Source organism: Asterias rubens, chromosome 7 (genome assembly GCF_902459465.1).
Source record: "Asterias rubens chromosome 7, eAstRub1.3, whole genome shotgun sequence".
NCBI lineage: Eukaryota > Metazoa > Echinodermata > Asteroidea > Forcipulatida > Asteriidae > Asterias > Asterias rubens.
Window position 1 is genome coordinate 16,966,112 of NC_047068.1, and position 24,654 is coordinate 16,990,765.

Consider the following 24,654-nt stretch of genomic DNA (forward strand, 5'->3'; position numbering starts at 1 on the left):
CTAGATACATGTACATGTACATGCTTGCACTGGCACTAGATAATGTAGTACTTCTAAAGCCCCCTCCCAAAAAAGGTACTTTTTTTCATTCAAAATTGATGCACATTATTAAAATCGCCATTTAATACACCTAGGTCATAGTTGGTCTCTGACCCTGCTATTACTTCTTGTATGACCACGAAATTGTTAAAAACTTTTTTTTTTACTACTTTTACTTCGTTATTTTGTATCTTTATATTGAAACCCAATCAGATATCCCATCCCTTTTATGATATTATTTATTAATGGTTTTTGCAAAAAGAAGTGAAATGAAATTTAAAAAAGATTAATTTCAGCAACTGCCACCCGCTTATCCATGTACATTGTTATGTAATGTTTAAACAAAAGTATTTCATTTTTATAATGATGTAACTTGTGTACAACTTTCTGTACTTTTAAATTTGTTCCATTGTTGTAAAAGAGAAGAATTAGATTGAGTTATTTAAAGATGTAAATGAGTGGATGAGTTTTATGTCTTAGTAGCCCTCTGTCTCTCATTATGTTGTTGACGATGTTCTGCGAAGGTTAGTTACATCCTATGTTGGCATGCGCAGCAGTTAGTACGTTTTCAATAGAGGAACAATAGTAGTTGCTTACTAATAAAAAAAAACCGTTACTTTATATAGAATGACAACAACCACACAAACATTGGTCAAAACTCAAGAAAATGATCGATCCTGACATAATACACGTCCATCAGTCATGTACTATATAAACTTGTTTGCATTTCAAAAAAGGTTGCCTTTTTGCAAAAATCGGGTCATGCAATTTTAAACTTTAAGACCAAAATAAATTAGTAGGGCCTATTGCAATCCATGTGACACCTTCCAATTCTGCATACCTCTGATCAAATAAAAAAAATGATATAGTTTCACTTTTAAATTCTTGAAATATTTTTTTTTCTGAATTGAGAAAAGACAAAACAACATTTCTGACGATTTTTATCCAATGAGCTGAGGAGGACTTTGTGTTGTATGCAAACTAGTTTCTGCAAGCCCGGGAGTTGCATGATCACGTGCTACGAGAAGTTTTTATTATACCTAGTGAGCAGTTTTCATACCCTGTTGTGCTCTTATTTTTAAAAGAGGTATTAATGTATTACGTAATTATATTTTTTATTGGGAAGTGTAGTTTCCGAATCGAAAAAAAAACCGAAGCTGTTTATGACCAATTCATTAAGATTGAAAACAACTGTTTGTAAATCCGTTGGATGACCACGTGACTCCACCGGTGCGCTTGGGACTCACAGTTTCAAAGACAAAATGGACGCCGTCAACATGTTTCGAGTTGTGTTCATTAGTGTCCAACAAATTAGAGTTTTAATGGGATTTCCAATGATATGGTACAAGAACCTCACAAGTATAATGGTGAGTAAACTTTTTTGATTGTGATAATGATGATAGAAAGGATTTTCTTATAAAGAATTTGACTAGAATGTAGTGCCCGTATTTGATACAAGCTGCCGTGTCATGTATGCACATCTAGCCCCACTTTGCCACACAACAATATCATGACAATAGGGGCTAATGCTCATCCACGCCTTTCCTGTTTTCTTTCATATCCACAAACGAATGCAAATTGTACAAATTCCATTGCCTGAATTCTAAGTCTGGATAGTCTCACTAGGTTAGTTGTTATGGTCATTAATTTCCAGCTTATTTTCCAATAATGTTAAAGTTTTTGGAACAAAAAAATTGTTAAATAATTTTCAGGCTCAAACATTGACATGTGGATTAGACCAAACTCAAATTAAAAGTTTTAAATAGTTTGTTAGTTTGTTTAAACAAAAATCAAACTCTCTGTCACTGGTTCCAGTTCAATGAGCTGAAACAACAACAACCTTAAATTGTCTTAAACTCCTTACTACAATGATGTACTGACTCGAAACTTAGTGAAAAATGTGTGTAGAGGCCCCTTTCTACGGAGCTCCATGAGTGCCATCCCACTTATTGAGATACTGACATAATTTATATCATCAAGACGACTTATTTCGTGGTATAAGTTAACTTACCGACATATTTTATCTAGCTAAGTCGACTTATTCAAAACAATCAGTCGACTATTAGCAACATAGTTTATCTCACCAAGTCGTCTTAGATAAAACAAAAGGTCGACTTGCTGACATAATTTGTCTTGCCAAGTCAACTTACTGAGAGTACTAAGCCAACTTACCGACATAACTTATCTCGCCAAGTCGACTTAGATAAAACAATAAGTCAACTTGCTGACGTAATTTTTTTCAACAAGTCGACTTACTGAGAGTACCAAGTCGACTTACTGACATAATTTACCTCGCCAAGTCGACTTAGATAAAACAATAAGTCAACTTTCTGACATAATTTATTTCAACAAGTCGATTTACTGAGAGTACTAAGTCGACATACTGACATAATTTACCTCGCCAAGTCGACTTAGATAAAACAATAAGTCAACTTGCTGACATAATTTACCTCACCAAGTCGACTTACTGAGAGTACTAAGTCGACATACTGACATAATTTACCTCGCCAAGTCGACTTAGATAAAACAATAAGTCAACTTGCTGACATAATTTATTTCAACAAGTCGACTTACCGAGAGTAATAAGTCGACTTACTGACATAATTTATCTCACCAAGTCGACTTTATAGATAAAATGGCAAGTCGACTTACCGACATATTGTCTCACCAAGTCGACCTAGATAAAATGATAAATGGACTTACTGACATAATTCATCTCAACCAGTCGACTAATTAAGAAGTTTACTTATACACAGCCTGCACACGTTGCAACGTGTGTGTATTGAGATTGCGAGTTAGGGCCCGCGTGATCGCTAATAATGTGGGGGCGTTTTTCGTGCCTTGGATGCAGAAAAATAACCACAATCTAAGACTTGAATCCAGTCTACACCTCGTCCAACTCCGATTGTATTAGTCAATTCAGGCATCCTCTTCAATTTTATTTTATGTAACAAGCAAAATTATTAATTTATTGATTTTATTTAAAAAATGGTAATGGCTGTTAGCAAACTGCGTCCAACTAACACTACATGGTGTAGTACTTGCAAAATAGTGTTACTGGCCTGACGTTTTGACCCTACTAAATGGCTACGTGAGAAGAATGAGACAATAAATCATGAATTCAGTTCAAAAGGATAAAAGTTTGTTTTCGTCATATTATTCATCAAACTATAAGCCTTTACACAATTAAAATCTTCACAACAAAATGTATAATGGAAGGTACCAGACAGCACGTAACGGAGCCGAGTTGAAAAGTGACAATACCAAAGTGCAACCATCAGCCGTTGTCAAAAGGATAAAAAGGTTGTTGTCGCCACAACCAACCCCTTATATTCAACGAACCATGTGAATCTATTCACAAAACCTTGTAAAGAATATCCATGCATAGATTTGTCAGGTGCATAAAATTATGTGCCACTATTGTACAGATGACGTGTTCAAACATGTCTAACCATCAATTGATTTATGTTGACTTCTTGGTTTCTGTAAGTCAACTTGTCGATATAAATTATATCAGTAAGTTGACTTATTATTTTATCTAAGTCGACTTGGTGAGATAATTTTTATCAGTAAGTTGACTTATTACTCTCAGTAAGTCGACTTGGCGAGATAAATTATGTCAGTAAGTCGACTTAGTACTCTCAGTAAGTCGACTAATTATGTTATCTAAGTCGACTTGAAGATACATATTTTGTCAGAAAGTCGACTTAATATTCTCAGTAATTCAACTTGGCGAAATAAGTTATGTCAGCAAGTTGACTTATTGTTTTATCTAAGTCGACTTGGTGAGATAAATTATGTCAGTAAGTCGACTTATTACATTCAGTAAGTCGACTTGTTGAAAAAAATTATGTCAGCAAGTTGACTTATTGTTTTATCTAAGTCGACTTGGCGAGATAGATTATGTCAGTAAGTCGAGTTAGTACCCTCAGTAAGTCGACTTGGCGAGATAATTTATGTCAGTAAGTCGACTTAGTACTCTCAGTAAGTCGACTTGGCGAGACAAATTATGTCAGCAAGTCGACTTTTTGTTTTATCTAAGTCGACTTGGTGAGATAAACTATGTTGCTTAGTCGACTAATTGTTTTGAATAAGTCGACTAAGCTAGATAAAATATGTCGGTAAGTTAACTTATACCACGAAATAAGTCGTCTTGATGAGATAAATTATGTCGGTATCTCAATATGTGGGATGGCACTCCTGGAGCTCCGTACCTTTCTTTACAAATGGCATTACCGCCTTTCATACCAAAATAGCATATTTCTTCCAGTCTCGACCGAGTGGTCTCTGGTTAAAATGTGACGTCACCAGCAACATCTGTGCCCGATTTCATACAGTTGTTTAGGCAGAATGTTGTGCTTTGAAAACGTTATCATTATTCTGATCAGAAAATTAGCAGGATAGCAAAAGGTCGAGGACGTATAAGTTTGCATGGGAGCAGGATGAGTGAAATGGAGAAACTGGCCAATAAGTTCTTTGGGTTTATACGCCTGCCGCTTCCCAGGTTGTGTGGTAAACTTTGGTGTGATCTCCCTGGCCACACGGCAGTTAACGGTCGTATGTTGGTTCAAATCCCACTAATTCAACACAAAATTTAAAATAAAAAACATGAGACATTTCTGTGTGGTGGATGTGCATAAATAAAGGTTTATTATCACTTTACTTATAATTTTGGGGAAAATTCACAAGACGAAGGCACTAGTTGTCCAAAATGTTTACATGCCCAGAATTTCTCTCTTACAAGAACAGGACAGTTTAACATGCATTCTCCTATTTTCTTTTATAGAGCAAGGAACTTTTTCTCTTTGATTTGAACAAGCACACATGACAAACAGTATAAAAGAAGATTTATCTCATTTGTCTTTATGAGTATACATACTTCATTATTAAATAGAATTGAAAGGTGTTTATCAAACTCAAAGTTAACATATGAACAATGACTAGGTTTTGTTTGTTTAAAATAATATTACACAGTGAGAGGTTTTATTATTCAATTGAAAAACACAATAACTTGTCCAGTCAATCGTTTTACAGGCATGACACTTAAACTAATGGCCATTAGCTTGTGGTCCAGTGTAAGATTTAAGCCCTGTACTTAGTGTTGCTCTGTATACAATTTGGCTTCATATTGGAGGATATAAAACTTCCCAAATGTTCCGCACTAATCCTTTGTTATAGCTAACATCAACAGAATTCCACGAAGCCCCGCCCCCTCTGTGGCGGCTCCTCCTCTTAGTCGATCGTTGAGAACTTGACATCTTGACGTCACCAATAACCCTTGACCTCTTGTATCTCTCATTGGTCGTTTGGTTTGTGAGCAGCAGGTAGAGGTGATAGAAGAGAAAGATGGTGATCAAGATGCTCAGAAGACTTAGTGACGTCATCAAGAAAACTACCGCCGGTAGCTGCATAAACAGATGCTGACAAAAATGATGGAATTGAAACAAAAAAACATAACAGATAAAACAATGAATGGCAAGTATAGAATTGTCATCATCCTCAAAGATTTTTCCAGATTTAGATGAAAACATTTCCCAAGAGAAAAGCACTTAAAAAAAATGCCAGGTCAGGCTACATAAAAGACCCCCTTGTATAATGACGTCACCCTCACAACTCTCTGAGTCAAAAGGGGACAGAAACTATGAAGATCTAGATACAATTGTCTTATTTTGATCATCAAATTAGACGATAATAAGCCATGTTGATGCCTCTGAAAAAGCTGAAAAGTAATTGTACCATTACGCGCATGCGTATTGGTTACACGCGCAGACTCTTCAATATTGGGAATTGGACCCCCATAGCACGCGTATAAAACTTTCGCTCTCACTGGAGTAACACGCAAGAGGGAAATCTATTATGGAATGAAACCAACGGTTTCGTATTTTGATATGTCAATCATTTTTATAGAACGTGTTCATACAAGAGTATTTTTTTACGAAAACGAAAACGAGCACCCAAAATATTGAGTTGTGTGTACCTAAACCTTGCAAGCAAGCATGGGGTGGGCCTACATCAACATCGAAACACAAAGTGTCACGAAACAAAGTAATTCAAATCATGAACAAAAGTAGATTTAACCTTTCTTAAATAAGCACTTTTTGAAATAAAACACGGTGCATTGTTGAACGAGAATTTTCCATATCAAATATTGAACGCCACATAGTTGTTGATGGTGGTAAAAATTAGTTAGCTAACACTTTGTGATGTGAACAGTGTTCATGGTTGTATCCTAAAACCACGATACGTTAGAGTTGTTAGGACTTTTAATATTAATTGATTTTAAAAAGGACCAACTCAAAATGGCCGATTGCAAAGCGAGCACTTCACATGATTCTATCCCGTTGCTCAACCTGGAAATCCACGCTTCCAAAGAACTGCGTGAAAATAAACGCTGGCCGTGGTTCGTCTGGTTCCTACTGAAGTTAATCGGACTGTACAACAGCCGCAATATTGTGACAGTCAGACAGTGTCACAGGTGCCGTTTGGCTGCCGCTTCCAGACGGCCATACATCGAGGGTGAAAATGTGAGTAGCTACTGGGGTCACCTTTCACACGACGACCTGGAGAAATCAGAAGGGGACGACCATGGACCCCTTATGGTTGAGGCTGAATGTGTTGTTTGCCAAACTGAGTGGTTTGACGGTGAGGGCAAGTACCGACCATACACAGAGAACGAGATAGGTAAGTAGTGTTGTATAATAATAATGGGAATATAACAACGGCCTTATTTTCTGTCTTACACCCATTTTGGGTCTTGTCTTTTCATGTATGTACATGTCATTTTTTCCGCCCGTCCATATAGGCTGGGGAACAGAAGCTGCTGCTTCACCCCGGACCTTTTTTATTGCCATTTTGTTTAAAGTTAACTTTTATATAGAATGTAGATATACTATCATCTTTAAGTCCAAAAATCCTTTGCCAGCTGCTTTGAATCAGTCTATTAAATTATAATAGATAATATAATCTCAGTAGTCTAGTTGGGAAGACACTGCTCTAGAATTGCAAGGGTTGTGGGTTCGAATCCCACCCGAGTATATATGCCTGTGATATTTTTTAACGCAGGACTCGGGAAAGTACTGAGTAAACAGTGCTTACACACATCGGTACATAGGGGAAAACCATTTATATTCAGATTAAATTACATAAATGTCCATCAACCAAGGACAAGTCTGTATGCTTCGTTTATGTAAGGACAGGGGCACCAAGGCATACTTCTTGGTAAAGGGCACCCTAAAAAAGTGTCAAAACTTGAACCAGTAATTTAATTATTCTTTATGACTGTTTTCATGTTACAGGCGTCAGTAGGTGGAACCACTGTGGGAGCCTAATACTCTCCTTCGTTTGGCCTATCGTCATTATAGCTTTTGTCATGTTGGACGTGTATGGGTACACCAAGATGCTCTTGGAGGATAAAGATGGAGATACTAGTTCCATGCCAATTATCAGCAAAGCTGTCTTCTTGACCTTTATATCGTTGATACCGGTCTTAATTCTCACGGCGAATGTCATTAATGTTATCATGAATCAAAAACATCCCAAACTGGTCCTTGACTCCGGTTTCGGTTGGTACCGTGCTCTCAGTGTACGGTACATTGTTAAAGGACTTCAGCACTTGGATCTGGGTGAGAGAGGCCTTCCGCATAAAGCATTCCTGGGGCTGTGTTTAATCTGGCCATGTGTAAACGGTGCATACCGTTTTGGGATTATTTATGGTTTAGTTGGTGTCGTAGACGAGGAAGAAGTCCATGTTCAGATCACGTCCAATGTAGGTATGGTTGGAATGCTGGTGTTTGCCGCCTTCTGTTACCTGATGATGCTCCTGAGGCTCTCACTGCAGAAGCAGTTTCTCCTGGAGATAGAGTTCCTCCGAAAGCACGTGGGAGATGTTGATTTATGCAGACGGCGTCTGGCGTTATTCGCGGAGGGGTTCGCAAGTATCTGCAGGCTTGTATCCGTGTGGTTCAATATTATCATAGCTGTTTCCACGTGGGGATTCACCGCTCAGATATGCCTAGACTACTTCGTCCTGACTAAAGCCACCGAGTCTCCTACTCACCAAGAAATTGTTATCATGCACACCATCAAAGCACTGATATGGTCTGTGAACAGCATGTTTGTACTGTTACCTGTCATTGCCATACGTGGGATCGATCTGAAACCTTTGTGGATGCAGTACAAGCGTAGCATCAGGCAGTTGGTTAGTGTGGAGCACCAAGCATTTTGGGATAGGATCATTTCCTTCAACGAGGAGCAGTCTCCCGTGACGCAAGTCAAGGCACTAACGTTGATGTTCTCTGCTTTGGGGCTCTTCTTTGGTTTGGAATTCCCGGAACAGGAAGATGCATACTGGTCCAATGAAAACATTATACATAACTCTACCAAATAACTCATTACTATTAGTGCCGATAGGTTTACCGTCGTTTAGCAAAAGAGCAGCTATCTTATTGATTATGTACATTTAACAGACCTACCGTGATGCCAAAGTCTACCAATGGCTCCATTTAAAATACCTACCGTGCCAAAGTCTCCCAATAGCTTATATTAAAAAGAAAAAGTCACGTGTAAAAACTGTCCTGTTTATATATGCTCAGCAGAAAAAAAATAAGCATCTCTAGCGGCCCTGTCGTTATATTGTGATTGAAATCCCAACTAAGCAAAATCCAAATGCTGTGCTATGTTAAAGGTACTTCAGTTTATAAATTATTCAAAGATTTAAACTAAGTGGTAGCTTTCAGATGTCCAGTGTTAGTGTACATATTTATAATATGGCATAATACCGGACCATATTTAGAGAGGTTTGGCAAGTCTCCTGATATATGGATACGGATACGTCAGCACTTTTGGGGTTCACGTGACGCGTATCAGCGGCTTCCGGATAGGAATACATTTCCCTAAATGACACGACAATAATTTCATCGATTGTAAAACACCAGGACAAAATGAAAGTAAACCAACTGCTTTCAAAATGAAAGTCAACCGAAAGTCCGCCTACATATCGAAAATAAAGGTGTAACGCCGCCTTTCTGCACGATGGGAAAATGACAACTACACTGATTACGAATCATTTGGCTTAGAATATTGCTTAAAACTGAAAGTCCTGCACAGAAATCCCATACTTTGTTTTGACCACCAACCGCTCTCCACTTCGATAATGGCTGATTCTGAAACTTCTCGAAGTGAGTACCGACCTTTGCTTCACCAAGACACAGGGAACGGGTATGGAAGAAACCCGACTTATATGACCTACAGAGAACCACGGGCATACAAACATTGGCCGTGGTTTGTCTGGTTTCTGCTGAGGTTCATCGGTCTGTTTAACAGCCGGCATATTGTGGCGACTAGAAGGTGTCATATCTGCCGTCTGACCGCAGATTTGGAAGAGGGATGTTCGGAGAGCGACGTGTGCCGAAACCTGGCAGTCAATAGCGACCCTGATTTTCGAAGTGGATGTGCGGTTTGTCGAAGTGAGTGGAGCAACGGCAGCGAAAGATACCGACCTTACTCGGAGACTGATATTGGTAAGTTGTCGAAATCAAAAGCTTATCTGGAACATCTTAAAAGCACTTGGCACAGTTGATACTTACTCAAAATAGTTGGGGTTTTTTGCATAAAAACTTACTTTGTACGAGCAATGGGGAGCTGTTGATGGTTTAAAACATTGTGAGAAACGGTTCTCTCTCAAGTAACGTGGTTGTTTTTAGAAACAGGTAAATTATCAATGAAATAATATAGCTAGAGTGTTTTATCTTTCATTAATCTCTTGACAAATAGAGACCAATTGTTTGGCATACATCTAGTGAGAATACTGGTCTTTGACAATTACCAAAGGTGCCTAGTGCCTTTAAACGTTCTAAAATACACAAGTTTCAAACCCACGAGGCGACAATCCACCCTGCACTCCAACCCCCAAAACAGAGAGGTAAATAACTGTAATGTTAAAAACTTATAAATAATATGTATAAAATAAACCCATAAACAGCACTGGAATTCCATCTATGATAGGGCTAGACCGTTTTCCATTTTGCACAGTGCACTTACAATTGAACACTTTAAGTCTATGGGGAACTTTTAAAGGGGCTCTAAGACCAAGAGCCATTCGTTGCCCCCGTGGTTCTGAAAAGAACCTTGTTAAAGAACCTTGTTAAACAACCTATGATTAAAGGAACACGTTGCCTTGAATCGGTCGAGTTGGTCTTTGAAAAGCGTTTGTACGCGTTTGTTATAAAATGCATATGGGTAGAAAGGTGTTGTAAAAGTAGAATACAATGATCCACACAAACATGCCTCGAAAATGCACGGTTTTCCTTTTACCTCGTCGACTAACACGGTCGGCAATATTTTACGGGAGTCAAATTTTTGACTCCCATAAATGGCCGACCGTATTAGTTCGCAGAGTAAAAGGAAAACCACGCAATTTCGAGGCAAATTTGTGTGGATCATTGTATTCTACTTTTAAAAGATCTTTCAATCCATATTATAAAACACGGTTACAAACGCTTTTTATAGACCAACTCGTCCGATCCATGGCAACGTGTTCCTTTAAAGACTCGATGTTTCGATCATATGCTCTGATCGTCTTCGCATTGCTTACTGTTACAGGTGTGGCTAAGTGGAACCATCGTGGAAGCACCATACTCTCTATAGTCTGGCACTTCATACTAATCATCCTCATCACGTACGACTTCCTTTGGTACATGATCAACTACTGGGGAAAAGAGGACCAAATCATTCGCCTCATCAGCTATTCCGTCTTTTTACTCTCGATCATAGTCACACCAGTTTTGAGTCTCACAGCAAATGTCTGTAACATCGTGATGAACTACACGAACCCCAGACTGAGCCAGGATCTTGGTTTTACCTGGTACCACGCCCTAAGTATACGGTATATTGTTAGACGCCTTCAGCACTTGCAGTTGGGCGAGAGTGGCCTTCCGTATAAAGCATTCCTTGGGCTGTGTTTAGTCTGGCCAAGTGTAAACGGGATATTTCGTATTGTGCTTTACTTCGCCATAGTCAAACGGAACTTTCAAGATGAGGTTCATGTTCTCATTAGTCTGCATGTCTGTATGCTTGGAATGGTGGTGTTTGGAGCCTTTTGTTATATCATGCTCCTCCTTAGGCTTTCATTCCAGAATCAGATTCGACACAAGTTAGCTTTCTTAAGGTGCCATGTTGGAGCTGTCGATGTCTGTAGGCGAAGCGTGGTATCCTACGCAGCGGAGCTCGGTAGCATATTCAGGCTCGTCTCGGTGTGGATCCTATTCATGCTTGCTGTCTCCACATGGGCAATCACAACCCAAGTGTGCTGGGACTATGCCCCGAAAGGCAAAGCTTCAACCCCCTCTCAAAGAGACGTCAAGATCATGATCATCCTCAAGACACTTATATGGTCAGAGCATACCATGTTTATTCTCCTACCTATCGTGGCGGTAGGTGGGATAGATCTGAACCGAATATGGGTGCAGTACACACGCAGTATCAGTAAGTTGAGAAGCGAGGAGTACGGTGACTTTTGGGATAAGATTATTAAGTTCTGTAAAGAACAAAGTCCCGTCACCCGAGTCAAGGCCGTCACGCTGATGTTCTCTGCTTTGGGGCTCTTCCTTGGGTTGAAACTCACCGATCAAAACATTGCTTTCTGGTCCCATACCCACAAACCAGTCGTACTCTTTCCGAGTATCCCCTATAATACAAGTTCGGTTGGTTGAAAAACTGCATGATGATATCCATTAAACTGTGTACTTGGGGTCAAAGGATGGTTACGATGTTTCAAAACTGAACATTAAACATTTTAAAGTCAAACTATTCTACCTGCTTGAAGTTCGCCCTCTTCGGGAAACTGTTTCATATTTTAAATATATGATATGTACAATAAAACTTAAAATAGTTTCTGTTTAAAAGCACTGAACATATTGGTAATTGTAAAAGACCAGTATTTTGACTTGGTGTATCTTAACATACGCTTAATATCAAAAAAATATATATCTGTGAAAATTTGGGCTGATCTGGTCATCGAAGATGCACGAAAACAATGAAAGAAAAATATCTTTCTCAAAAACTATGTTACTTCGGAGGGAGCAGTTTCTCACAATATTTTTCAACAGCTCCCCTTTGCTCGCTACCAAGTAAGTTGTTATGCTTACAATTATTTTGATAGTGTCCAGTGCCTTTAACGTCCTTCCACGCACTGGCGTTATAAGACACCAAAGCATGGAAAATACGTTCGCTGTAATACAATAATAAATTTGTACATTTTAATGTACAAATAAAAACCTCAAACGGAAACAATGATCTATTCAGGGCTTAGTCCTAATGTAAATATTTAAAACCCTCTTAAAGGTTGTGAACCCTTTTGCAAAATGAAAGGAAGTTTTCCATCAGAAATCATTTCCTGCACGCAAGCCTTTTTATTATTTCGTTATTGTACATTTCCAGATCCAAGCTTTTGGTTTTTGGAACAGTTCATTTGTTTGAATAAAATGATGCAGATGTGCAAAATAAAACTAACATGTGACAATTTCATTTCAAATGGGTCTCTTTTTTATAGATGTTGCTGAAAATCCGGAGCGAATTTGTCCACGCCGGAAAAATAACCACTATAGGAATACACAATCTGAGAAACGTTACTAAAATTAACATTTCTCAAATTCAAATTTTGGTGTATACATACAAATTGATATCTTTTTACTTAAACACATTATATTGATTTTAAATGTTCGTCAAAATGTTTCATACTATCGAAAGCTGTAGGCTTCTTTATACCAACAGTTTTTATTGCAATTTATTTTGAGTGTGGTTACCAAACGTAGGCCTATATACCTTCAATTTGCTTCCCTTTAAGTGATGTAAAGTTATATAATGCTGTTTTTAAAGGTATAATAATGCTGGTTTTAACTGATAATCACTCAAAATGTATATAAATGGTAGGAGGGTAAGGCCTATATTATTATTATATACGGAAAATGTATGTTTATAACTTACATAATATTGTATTGTTGTAACGGGCACATCTATCACAAGCCTCGGCTTTTATTAGGATGATGCCTTCATGTGCAAACGTGGAAACAAAATGTTTTATTGAATTGAACTGAATATTACTATAGCACGTGTAGAGAGGAACTGATACTGACATTGTCATACATGAGGGTAAATCTGGATATCGATTTTATGACAAGGCAGTTTTAATTAGAAATAGTCGTACACAAAACACAAAGCTGTTTGTTTACGTTTGCCAACATAGAGCACATGCTGATTGCAGTTATTTTTAATGGGGTTTCCCCTTAAAACTAGGTTACAATGCAAAAACTGGGGTGTTAAACTTGAGACTCTGGGTGCTGTCACTAGTGCATAGATACCGAAGAAAGAATAAACTTTTACATCATATGGTGTGAAAACAACACCAATGAATTTGTGTTGACAGAAATATGACCCTATGTTGTAAATGTTGATTCTCTCTTCGGTATGTGACAACACCAATGGTGTCGATTTTAACAGCCCCGTTGTTGCAATTATACAAATGATTTCGTATAAAGCACAACTCATTAAACATCAGTTGTGATTGCCTTCATACTGACTGTATCTCATCAGTACGTTTCCGAGTTCTTTGAACAAAATAATAATTAAATTAAATAATGTAAATAATCATAACTATTTTGACCTCTTCTTAAAAAAACTATAGCTATGCCTATTGAGTAATATAATCTGTATTATATGACAAGAGGCATTACGTCGATTGTCGTTTTCAATATCATAAAAATTCAGGATTATATTAAAACGTTATGAACACATATTATGCACACACCATATAGAAATGTGACGTCACCGAACGTGTTCTGATTTGGACAAATATTGCACTTGAAGAGTATAAAACAAAGTGTCATTATAAACCGTTCACAAAAGGTCATGGTGGATTTTTGTTTCACGTTTGAGACGAGGGCCAAATTTCTTAAAGCTGCTTAAGCACAAAATATTGCTTAACAAGTTTCTGCTTTAGCAGGTATGAGCAGGATACCAGTCTCAGGTTGTACGATCGCCACGGGTTGGCTGGTATGTTTGGGCATTATTTGGTTGTGCTAAGCTTATCCATACACAGGAAACCAACTATCGAAACAAAAGTGAGGTTCTCAAAACTACAGTACATAAAACTATCATATCAGTGACCAGATTTCCACTCGTGCTGATTGGCTAAGTTGCACTCACATTGTAATAAGGCGTGGCCTGGATGAATCGAATAGCTTCAGCCACAGAGTGCAAGTTCCTTTCATTTCACAGTTCCAATGAAGATGGAGGAAGGCAGACCTACAAGTGAGTACATCCCTTTGCTCGCAAGGGGCCCTAGCGATCCAGTCCACATGATCCCAGCGCCTGCGCAAAACTACCAGGCTGTTATTGTTGATGGAGAAAATTGCAGAGTTAAACGTTGGCCGTGGTTCGTCTGGTTCCTGCTGAAGTTCATTGGGCTTTTCAACAACAGCCAATGCATTGTGAGGAGGAGTAAGTGTCCTTCATGCCTCCTCTCAGCTCTTAAAGAGAAGGAACTGGGTAGTGATGAGGGGCTCCTGTACCCGGGTGAGCTGGAGAGTAACGAAGATGAACCATTGGACCTGGCCAGCTTGATGCGTAGTGACGCCTGTGTGGTGTGCCGGGGCGAATGGTTTGACGGCAGGGGGAGGTTCCGGCCTTACACAGAGACTGATATCGGTAAGTTTTATCTCAAGGTGCATTTCTGTGTCATCAATGTGTAGTAATTTGAGATGAGATGATCCAAATAGGAGGGTAAATATCCAGCCCAGAAATATCTAATGACTGAGAATGTTTTAAATAGTTCCAGCACGTCCGTTTCTATCCGTTTGTTTTATTTTAGCTGGTGAGCTTCAGAAAATTCATCGAATAAGATGACCCATTTCCATTTGAAATTTATTTTAACAGCTGAGCTAATCATTCTTTGTCCCCGATGTTAAATAGCTGCGGTACCCGCTGCTAAAACATAGGATTTTCTGCCTCCAGCTACCGGGGAATCTCGGTGTCGGTGTCGGATGTAATTGTGTCTGCCATGCAATACTGTCCGCTCCGGACAGTTTTGCATATGCAATCGTGTCCAGGGCTATGCAAAAAACGTCCCGCGGACATGTACATGACTGTACATGTATGTGCGCGCGTAAGCGAGCGTATATGCACTGAACCTACATATATGTAGCATGAATATTCACGTATTTTATGATTGCAGCTAATACCCAACGGACATACATTTCCCATGTCATTCATGACATAAACTTCACTTGTAAAAAAAAATTGCGAATGTGTTCCGTTGACCAAGGGCGTTTAATTTACTGCAAGGACGGTTTTGCACGGGGGGCGGACACAACTGCATATGCAAATATGTCCGGGCGGACACAATTGCATTATGCAGCAGCGTCCGGGCGGACACGATTGCATATGCAAAACCGTCCGGCGGACATTATTGCATATGCAATAATGCCCTCCGCATAGTATTGCACAGAGAACATAATTGCATGCGACATCGGGTCCAGCTGGTATGACACTGCTCTAGAATTGCAAAGGTCGTGGATTCGAATCCCACCCGAGTATTATATGCCTCAGTTTTTTTCACATAATTGTGATCCCCTATTCTGCTATTTGTAGGTGTTGATAATTGGAACCATCGTGGAAGCACCATACTCTCAATCATCTGGCCTTTGACCCTGCTTGCTCTTGTCATTTATGACTTTAGCTTCTACTTGAAAAACTACTGGGGGAAGCGAGAGCAGATAATACGCCTCATCAGCTACTCAACATTCTTACTCTTCACTGTTTCGACTCCTCTCTTAAGCGTCTTCACTAGTATTTACAATATGATGCGAGGTAGGCAGAGAAGTTTCTGTTGGTCTAGTGTACTCAATATAAGATACATTGTCAAACGCCTACAGTATTTGGAACTGGTGGAGCATGGCTTACCACACAAGCTCTTCATTGCTGTGTGTTTGCTTTGGCCTTGTTTGAATGGAGTGTACCGAATGGTGATTTTCTATGACATCGTCCAATCCACATCGGACGGGGTTCATACACAAATCTCTCTTGATGTCGGCTTGGTGTGTATGTTGGTGTTTGGTGCCTTCTGTTATCTGATGCTACTCCTGAGGATCTCATTTCAGAAGCAGCTTCATCTAGAGTTGGCTTTCCTCCGGCGGCATGAGGGATCGCTTGATGTATGCAGACGTCGCCTGACCTTGTATGCAGGTGAACTTGGCAGCATGTCCATGCTGGTGTTCATCTGGATCATATTCATTGTTGCAGTGTCTACTTGGGGCTTCACAACGCAGATAAGTTGGAACTACTCAAGGATTAGCAATACTACTGGTTCCACCTCACCTCGTCAGAGTAGGATTCAGAACCATCTTGATTTCTTGATCTGGTCGGAGGATTTTATGTTTCTGGCTCTTCCTCTTGTGGCAGTTGGTGGGATAAATTTGAACAGGTTGTGGATGCAGCTGAAGCGAGGTATTAGTCAGATGAGGACCGTGCCGAATGAAGACTTCTGGGATAGAATCATGGTTTTCTGTCAGGAGCAGTCACCGATGCGTAAAGTGAAGGTGCCAACTTTGATGTTTTCTGCTTTAGGACTCATTCTCGGTTTAAAATTTGCAGACCAGAATATTGATTATTGGGGTGCGAAATCTGAAAACCTGACCAATGTGAACTTGATATAGAAGACGACTATCAGATGAACACCTGTAGTGTAAATGTACCTTCAGGTACAAACTTCACAGACATGAGGTAAAAGTAACCGCTATTTCCCAATATTGCCTTGCGTCAAATAACATCCTGAGGTGTTTGTGGCGTGGTCTTGGTTGAGCGGTCTATTGCTCGTCAAGCCCAGGCTTTGGTGTTGTCAACAGCAGAGTGTGGGTTTAAATCCCAGTCGTTACACTGTGCCCTTGAGCAAGGCACTAACCATAATTGCTCCATAAAAGGTTGGGAGGTAGTGTTCTGCTCTACCAGCCAAGCTCCTAGTGGACTGTACAGGGGTAACACTTTTTCAGTCCTGGGAGTAGGTGGCAATGTGCCCATGGAAACCCTTGCCTACATCTTTATGGACTGTAAAGGGGTACCACTTTTTCAGCCCCTAAAGAAGGTGGCAATGTGCCCACGGTAACAGATAATTTGGGTTAACAGCCCAAATCAGTTACCTGTTCTGTAACCCTCACCTAGTGACCACCAAGTCTTGTGATGTTAGGCGGGCGATCTCATTTTAAAAAAAAACAGATGGTGTATTAATCACATACCTTTACTTTATGGCACTAAATACCATCTTTTGGAGGAAATACCATCTTTTGGATATGTAGCTTATTTGTACAGTAAAAGAGCAACTAATCAGAAAGAGCAGTTGAAAAATGCTTAAAGGCAGTGGACACTATTGGTTATTACTCAAAATAATTATTGGCATAAAACCTTATTTGGTAACGAGTTATGGGGAGAGGTTGATGGTATAACACATTGTGAGAAACGGCTCCCTCTGAAGTGACGTAGTTATCGAGAAAGAAGTAATTTTCCACGAATTTGATTTCGAGACCTCAAGTTTAGAATTTGAGGTCTCGAAATCAAGCATCTGAAAGCACACAACTTCATGTGACAAGGGTGTTTTTTCTTTTACTATTATCTCGCAACTTCGACGATCGATTGAGCTCAAATGTTCACAGGTTTGTTATTTTATGTATATGTTGAGATACACCAATGAGAAGACTGGTCTTTGACAATTACCAATAGTGTCCACTGTCTTTAAACTGAGCATGCTAGAGGAGTAGTCTTCTAATGCCAATATTTAGGAATGTCTGGTTCAATGTACATTGCTTTACTGAGTGATGGGCAGAAAATATGCATCTAACCTTGCAAAGTACAATACAAGTTTTTAATTGTAACAATAGCCGCTATAAGTTTCACGTATCATACCAGAAATAATACGCAAGCAATGCTATGTAAACATAGTTTACCTTCATTTTCTATTCTTCATTCTTCAGAACTGTCTTTCTATGAGGATTTATGGGATTAATTTTTATTATCTTAGTTTGAAAAGGAAAGTAGTTTTTCTTCAAGAAAGTTCCCGTACTAGTTTATGTCACAGGTTTTCACGACTAATTTTGTTGCGTTTGTTTTCTTTTGTTTTGTTTTTGGTTTACTGTGCCTTGAACACCCTTGTGGATATGTGCGCATTACAAGTCTATTAATATTATACGGGTGCATTCGATTAGCTTCCCTGGGTCGACCCCGATGTGGCAATTTTTTTTGTTTTTCCAGGACGAACGTGGGCACATATTTACCCCACGTTCGTCCTGGAAAAGTCGCCTATTTCGTTTTCCAAGACGAATGTGTGCAGGAGTTTACCCACGCTCCACCTGGAAAAAAAACCAGACACATCATCACGTGAGCCTTCCTGTTGTGACGTCAGTGCACCTCGGTCACTTGGGGCTGACCCGAGATGCACTGACGTCACAACGAGAAGGCTCACGTGATGATGCGTCTGGTTTTTTTTCCAGGTGGAGCGTGGGTAAACATCTGCACACGTTCGTACTGGAAAACAAAATAGGCGACTTTTCCAGGACGAACCTGGGGTAATTTATGTGCCCACGTTCGTCCTGGAAAAAAATAAAATACGCCACATCGGGGTCAACCCAGGGAAGCTAATCGAATGCACCCCCTAACACGCGAATGAGACAAACTCATATATATACTTTAAGACGGTTCCCAAAAGTTGGGATATGCGCATGACTTCAGAATATGTGAGCGTTACAAGTCTTTACTATTAATAATATTATAACAGGAACAGGAAAGAGAAAAGTCTTGTAGCAGTAATGTAGTATTAGTAAATGCTGAATTTGAATGTTTTTGTTTGCAGCATACTGGGCCTAAAAAAACACATTGTACTTTGCTTATCTTTGGGTGCATTCAGTTCTGAGCTCATAATATAGAGCCAAAAAGTTTTGTTGTTTAGGCCTATGACGCAACATTGTTTTTTTTTAGATCTGAACCAGGATGTAATTAAGTGATCGTTATCGTCATTGTAAAAATTTGTATCAATGTAAGAGGAACAAGTGAAAATCATTTTTTACTATAATCAGATCTGTGTGCATACAGGACATATCAATGGCAAGATGTACTTTTGGTAATTACTCTACAAGTTAATGACCATAAAAACTTTACTTGGTAAGAGAGGTGGAGAGCTACTAAAAACACTGTCAAAAAACATTGTTAGTTTTGAATGATAGAGAAATAGGTGATTTTTTTACGCATAAATTTGAATCTGTATGAGGCTTCGGATATAAAGCCTTTCTCAGGCATCTGAAATGTTTTATGCAACAACAGTGTTTTGTTCTTTCATTACTTACTTGCAACTTCAATGGACAATTGAGCCCAAATTTTCACAGTTTGGTATTGAAACAAGGTTTGGTATTGTTGGGATGCAATAAGTGAGGATACTGGTCTTTAACAATCACCAAAAGTATACCCCGTCTTCGAAGGATATATAATCCAATAAAACTGTCATGGTAAATTCATCTACCAGCCCTTTATACACTCAGGTTATACACGTATTACTGCATGTTTACCAAGTGGTTGTTATTCCTAATTAGAGTGATTATTTTAAATAAGTAACATTATGTTGAACAAAGAAAAGTCGACTAGCGCGGGGCTTTAACCTGCGACCTCCAGATAAAAGTGTTAGCCGGTGATCTACCAACTGAGCTTGTTAGTCCTCTACATGTATGGATGTTGGTGGTGTCCCTGTTTTGTCAATATTTTTATTTCCCTTGTTGCTTATTACTTGATGCTTGAAATAAAAAGTTGCATTATCTACATGTATGATCCCTCTGCAGCCGCTTCCGAGGTTGTGTCGTAAACTTGGGTGTTCACTGAGGCAACAAAGGCAATTGCATCCATGCCCCCTCTTTGCCATGGTGCCCTTGCAATGCTCTAGCAGAAGTTAGAAATCCCTTGACACAGGAAAACAATGCCTTGGTGCCCTTACCTTTTCAAAAACGAAGCATACAGGCTTGTCTATGGCTGTACATCAATTAAAGCTAATGGCCATGATTGGCACCCCCAAACAAAGATGTTGACAAAATAGGGAGACCGCAAACATAGGGCTCAATAGCTCATCAGTTGGTAGAGCATCAGCACAATAATCTGGAGGTCGCAGGTTCAAGCCCCACTCTAGTTAATTTGTCTGTGTTCAATCCAAAATTCAAGTTTTTCTTTTAAACTCACCTGAAAAACGATTAGTGAGGTGACCTGGTGGAACTGACCGTCCGTCCCGTAGTAACCAGCTTTCCAAATTCCAGATTCTCTTGCAACTTCCCGCAAGACACAACCCGAGATGTAGGACATTTGGGAAGTTAGAGTTGCTATACTGAATAGAAGCAGGAGAAAGTAGCGGACATTTCTGCCTCCAATACAGTTGTTTATCCACGAGCAATGGTGATCAAAGCGGTAGACACAGTGGTTACAATATGCTGGATCAGGAAGAAGGAGAAAATACAAATGAACGCACCAAAAGATAAGAAAATTTGTGCATGCAAAGAAAATCACTGATTTGTAGGGCGAAAGCATGTATATATTTAGTCTTGATTGGTGATGCTTGTTCTTGTATTACAAGAACATTTTTAAAAGCTGTTTTATAAAGAATTTTAAAAAGCTGTGCAGCAGAAAATTCCTTTGCTAAGCAAGAAATGAGTTGGGTACCAGTCACATCAATGGTAAAAGTACAGTATTTTGACAGGTAATCTATTTTTACTAAGCAAGAGTATTCTATTCTTAGCAAGTTTTTTGTGCTCACAGACTTTATGCAATTGGGCCCCACAGAACTCTAACTTTGGACTTGGACTCGAATGTTTGTCAATGTATTGTTAATACCTGAGACGGAAATTTGCATCCCTAGGATAAAGAATTTTAATTTAGGATTTACCCATACACCGTATGTGCTTGTGGGAATGTCGTGGCCGAGCGGTTAAGAGCACCGAATTCAAACTCTGGTGTTTCTGATCAGCAGAGTGTGGGTTCGAATCCCCAGCCGTGACACTTGTGTCCTTAAGCAAGACACATAACCATTGCGACGTCCTTCGGATGGGACGTAAAGCCTTTGGTCCCATGTGTTGTGAAAACGCATGTAAAAGAACCCAGTGCACTTATCGAAAAGAGAAGGGGTTCGCTCCGGTGTTCCTGGCTGGATTGGCAGCATATTGCGCAACAGCACCTTGTAAACCATTACATGGTGCTTAAGGATTAGGTCTTATATCTCAAAATTCACCCCACTCCTTGCAGTAATAATACCTGGCGCTTTGTATCCTTTGGCAAAAGGCGCGTTATAAATACGGTTATTATTATACTCGGTACTTTCCTGAGCTTCGTGGGTTCGAATCCCACCCGAGTAAAGTGCCTGCGATTTTGTTTACGGAACTTGGGAATGTATTGTTAGTTAAAAGATGTTGCATAAAATGTCTAGAAGTAAACTGCTCACCACAATGCTTTGAACGTGCAGGTTTGACAAACTCACAGGTGCTGCAACGTACCCCTTCTTGATACATAACGCCATCATACGTAAACACATTGCTACATTCCTCATAGTTCTTCCTATCGATAACACCTGGGTCACTCCAGCAGCAGGTTGCAAAAATCAGGCCGTTCATCACCATGCCAATGAAGGGAGATATAACATGGATCGTCGACAGATTGTATTCCTTAGCCCTGGGGTAGATTTCTCTCAAAAATACTACAAATATTCCAGACAATATGATGACATACACAGCTTGTATGTAGTGGTTCCTGTTGGAAAGACAATGAAAGATGAGAAACCACATTGGTTTGGATGGCCTCCAAGAAAAAGGAAATATTGGAATATTAAATACTGGGTTTCAGTGGTTGAAACCCCTATACTGAAACTGAATATGGTTGATTGGATAAGATTACTTACAACGACTTGAAAGTACAAACAATAAACACATGAACAAACAATACATCTTTGATAGAAAAAACAAAGTATTCTTTGGAATTTAACTAAAAAGAAAAAGAAGACTTGTACAAAAAATTGTGTTTTTGTCTTATTATAAAATGTAACGAACAATCTCAATCGCTACCTCAGCAACATGTCATAAGAGAATGGTGGCCCCCCCGCAGCCTACCCCCTTCTCACCCCCCCCCCTCTCACTTTTGAAAAATGCCCCCCCCCAAAAAAAAAAAAAAAAAAAAGAAAGAAAGAAAAAAAAGTCCTGGTTCTGCGCTCCCATCAACGCGTGGTTTTGAAATATCCAAATCTTTTGGATATTTTAATAGTCCTGTGGTTGATCCATTCTGTGTCAGAGACATAATTGTACATCAATAATGTGTGATCATTCTTTAAATACAATCATTTTACTTTTTCATGCGCCGACTGACCACTTGCAAAACCTTCAGAAAAAAAGATGTAAAAACAAAAAAGAAAGATCGCAGGACCACACAGTTTTTAGTTTGGGAAAGAGGACTTTTAGGGTGCTGTGGGACCTGTTTTGAGGGGGTTGCCATGCCATTTGCAAAATGTCCACATGATCCGTTTATCACTAAAATAAATGGTGCCTGAAGAGGTTAAAAATACTGTTCTGCCCAGTGCAAAATGGAATGTAGGTTTACCTTGTGAAAAACACATGTGTGATGAGATTGCTCAGGCGAAGCTGCACTTGACTTGGCAGACAGATCCGAAGTATGAACACTGCTGTCTAGAACAATAATACAGGGTGAGTCAAAACGAAGTTGACCGAGATTTATGATTTAAAAACAAAACAACAACTGACACTCAAAACTCAAGTGAACCACATAAACAAGCATTCTTTTCTGCTTATCTGAAAGAAAAAAAGAATTAAACAAATTGATTTCAAAGAGAAGTTATGCCTGTTTTACTAAAGGCACTCATGTTTGTAGCTGTCTATGGAATGTTACTGGTAATGCATGACTGAATCTACATAAGTAGCAAAGGGTATAATTTGCTTACTTTACATTTGTTTTGTCAAGTATTGTAAAATTACAGCTTGCAAAATGAGTACCTTAATTAAAATAGACATCCTCTTAGGAATGATCAATTTCTTTCATTTGTTATATTTCTAATAAGCAGAAGAGTGTCTGTTATGCTTTACTGAACTTTTGAGTGGCATTTGTTTGTTGTGAAAAACATCACCAATCACGGTCAAATTCTTGACACGCCCTGTAAAAGCAAATCATGAAGTCATTGTGTGCAGCAAAATGCGTTTCCAACGAACAACTCATCAAATGGTAGCAACTGGGTGTCATTTGCACTGAAGCAAATTGTCAATTCTTCAGTGACCTCGGTACTCTCTATGAATCAAGTTAAGGTACAGCTTTGGAGTTGCTGTCAACAAGACTGCTTGATGAAGTGAGTAAATTAAATCGCTGTTAAAGTGACACGTTGCCTAAGATCAGGCAAGTTGGTAAATAAAAAAGCGTTCGAAAATGTTTGTTTCTAAGATAAGAGACAGATATTTTAAAAGTAAAATATAATGATCAACACAAATATGCCTCAAAAGTGTTGGTTTTCCTCTTACTTTACAAACTAACATGGTTGGCCATTTCAAAAATTTGACTCCACAAGGTGGCATGCCTTGTTAGTTCAAGCTCTATAGCTAAAAACAAACCTGTACTGTTGCTTGGCGAATCTTTCCAATAATACCATGGCGATGATATTCACTGTCTCCCAATAAAATGACATAGCTTGCCAACAGGAAGAAAACCATGTACGCAATTATCAACGTCAGAAAATCTGCCATTTGTTATTAGTCGGCCCTGAAAAGAAATCATAAAAAAAAGTAAATTTAAATAAAGGTTTCCCAAAAATTGATGCGGGTTTTGATAAATGAAAATGGAATTCTCCTTTTATGGTATAATTCAATGCTTTGTGACCTTTACTTAAAAATATTGTGCTTGAATTATATTTTTTATAGAACATTCATATTCATAAAAACAAACTTTTCAATTTCATTGCATTTCACTACATTCTATATTAATATACTATTCTGGTTATAAAACTTAAAAGCCAGGCCCTCTAATCTAAAAAAAATAAATATAGAATAAACAAACTTAGTCTTTAAATTAAAGCCAAGCCCAATGCAATAATAATGGAAAGAAAACAATCGTAAGAATTGAAAAGAAGTTTCAGTTTTAAGTGGGAGGGAAAGAAAATCCAAGAGACTTGTTCAAAGGAAAATCCTCATAATAATATTATAGTATAGACTGATGAACACCCAAACCACATGTCCACGAAACATGGGTAGTGTACACTCGACTTTGGTTTGGTGCATTCCCTGCATGTGTGCACTCATTGCTAAAAAATGTACTAACTAAGCTAGCGTTTCAGTACGCAGATAGCAAGAAGAATGTTAAAAAATCAAATTCTACGGACGGTCACACTTCGATAATACGAAGGACAGTTGGAACATTATATAGTTTAACACTTTATCCAGCATTTACAATATCATTTAAAAAGACAAACATTAAATGGAGAAAAGGGAAGTTCACCTCACAGGGAGAGCGCAACTGTTTTGCAGACGACTTTCATTTCATGAATCTATTTTCATCGGTCAACAG

The 24,654-nt window shown here is 38.9% G+C and overlaps 3 protein-coding genes across 4 annotated transcripts; 2 read left to right on the forward strand and 1 right to left on the reverse strand.

The window, feature by feature from the left end:
* Positions 1-4,661: 4,661 nt before the first annotated feature.
* LOC117292218 (probable palmitoyltransferase ZDHHC4) lies at positions 4,662-24,635 on the reverse strand. Of its 2 annotated transcripts, none has more exons than XM_033774182.1 (6): positions 24,586-24,635; positions 23,706-23,853; positions 22,690-22,775; positions 21,545-21,849; positions 20,296-20,540; positions 4,662-5,459 (listed from the first exon to the last, which is right to left on the reverse strand). In XM_033774182.1, exons 2-6 carry the CDS (start codon positions 23,835-23,837, stop codon positions 5,163-5,165), a joined length of 1,065 nt encoding a protein of 354 aa, XP_033630073.1. In that variant the 5' UTR covers positions 23,838-23,853; positions 24,586-24,635; the 3' UTR covers positions 4,662-5,162. The 2 variants fall into 2 exon arrangements, with proteins under 2 accessions (XP_033630073.1, XP_033630074.1); XM_033774183.1 differs by having other exon boundaries at positions 24,591-24,614.
* On the forward strand, positions 8,881-12,010 carry LOC117292216. The gene is made up of 2 exons (XM_033774181.1): positions 8,881-9,557; positions 10,639-12,010. Exons 1-2 carry the CDS (start codon positions 9,191-9,193, stop codon positions 11,745-11,747), a joined length of 1,476 nt encoding a protein of 491 aa, XP_033630072.1. The 5' UTR covers positions 8,881-9,190; the 3' UTR covers positions 11,748-12,010.
* On the forward strand, positions 14,073-17,500 carry LOC117292215. Its single transcript, XM_033774180.1, has 2 exons — positions 14,073-14,739; positions 15,682-17,500. The coding sequence occupies exons 1-2, from the start codon at positions 14,316-14,318 to the stop codon at positions 16,743-16,745; spliced, it is 1,488 nt and encodes a 495-aa protein (XP_033630071.1). The 5' UTR covers positions 14,073-14,315; the 3' UTR covers positions 16,746-17,500.
* Positions 24,636-24,654: the final 19 nt, after the last annotated feature.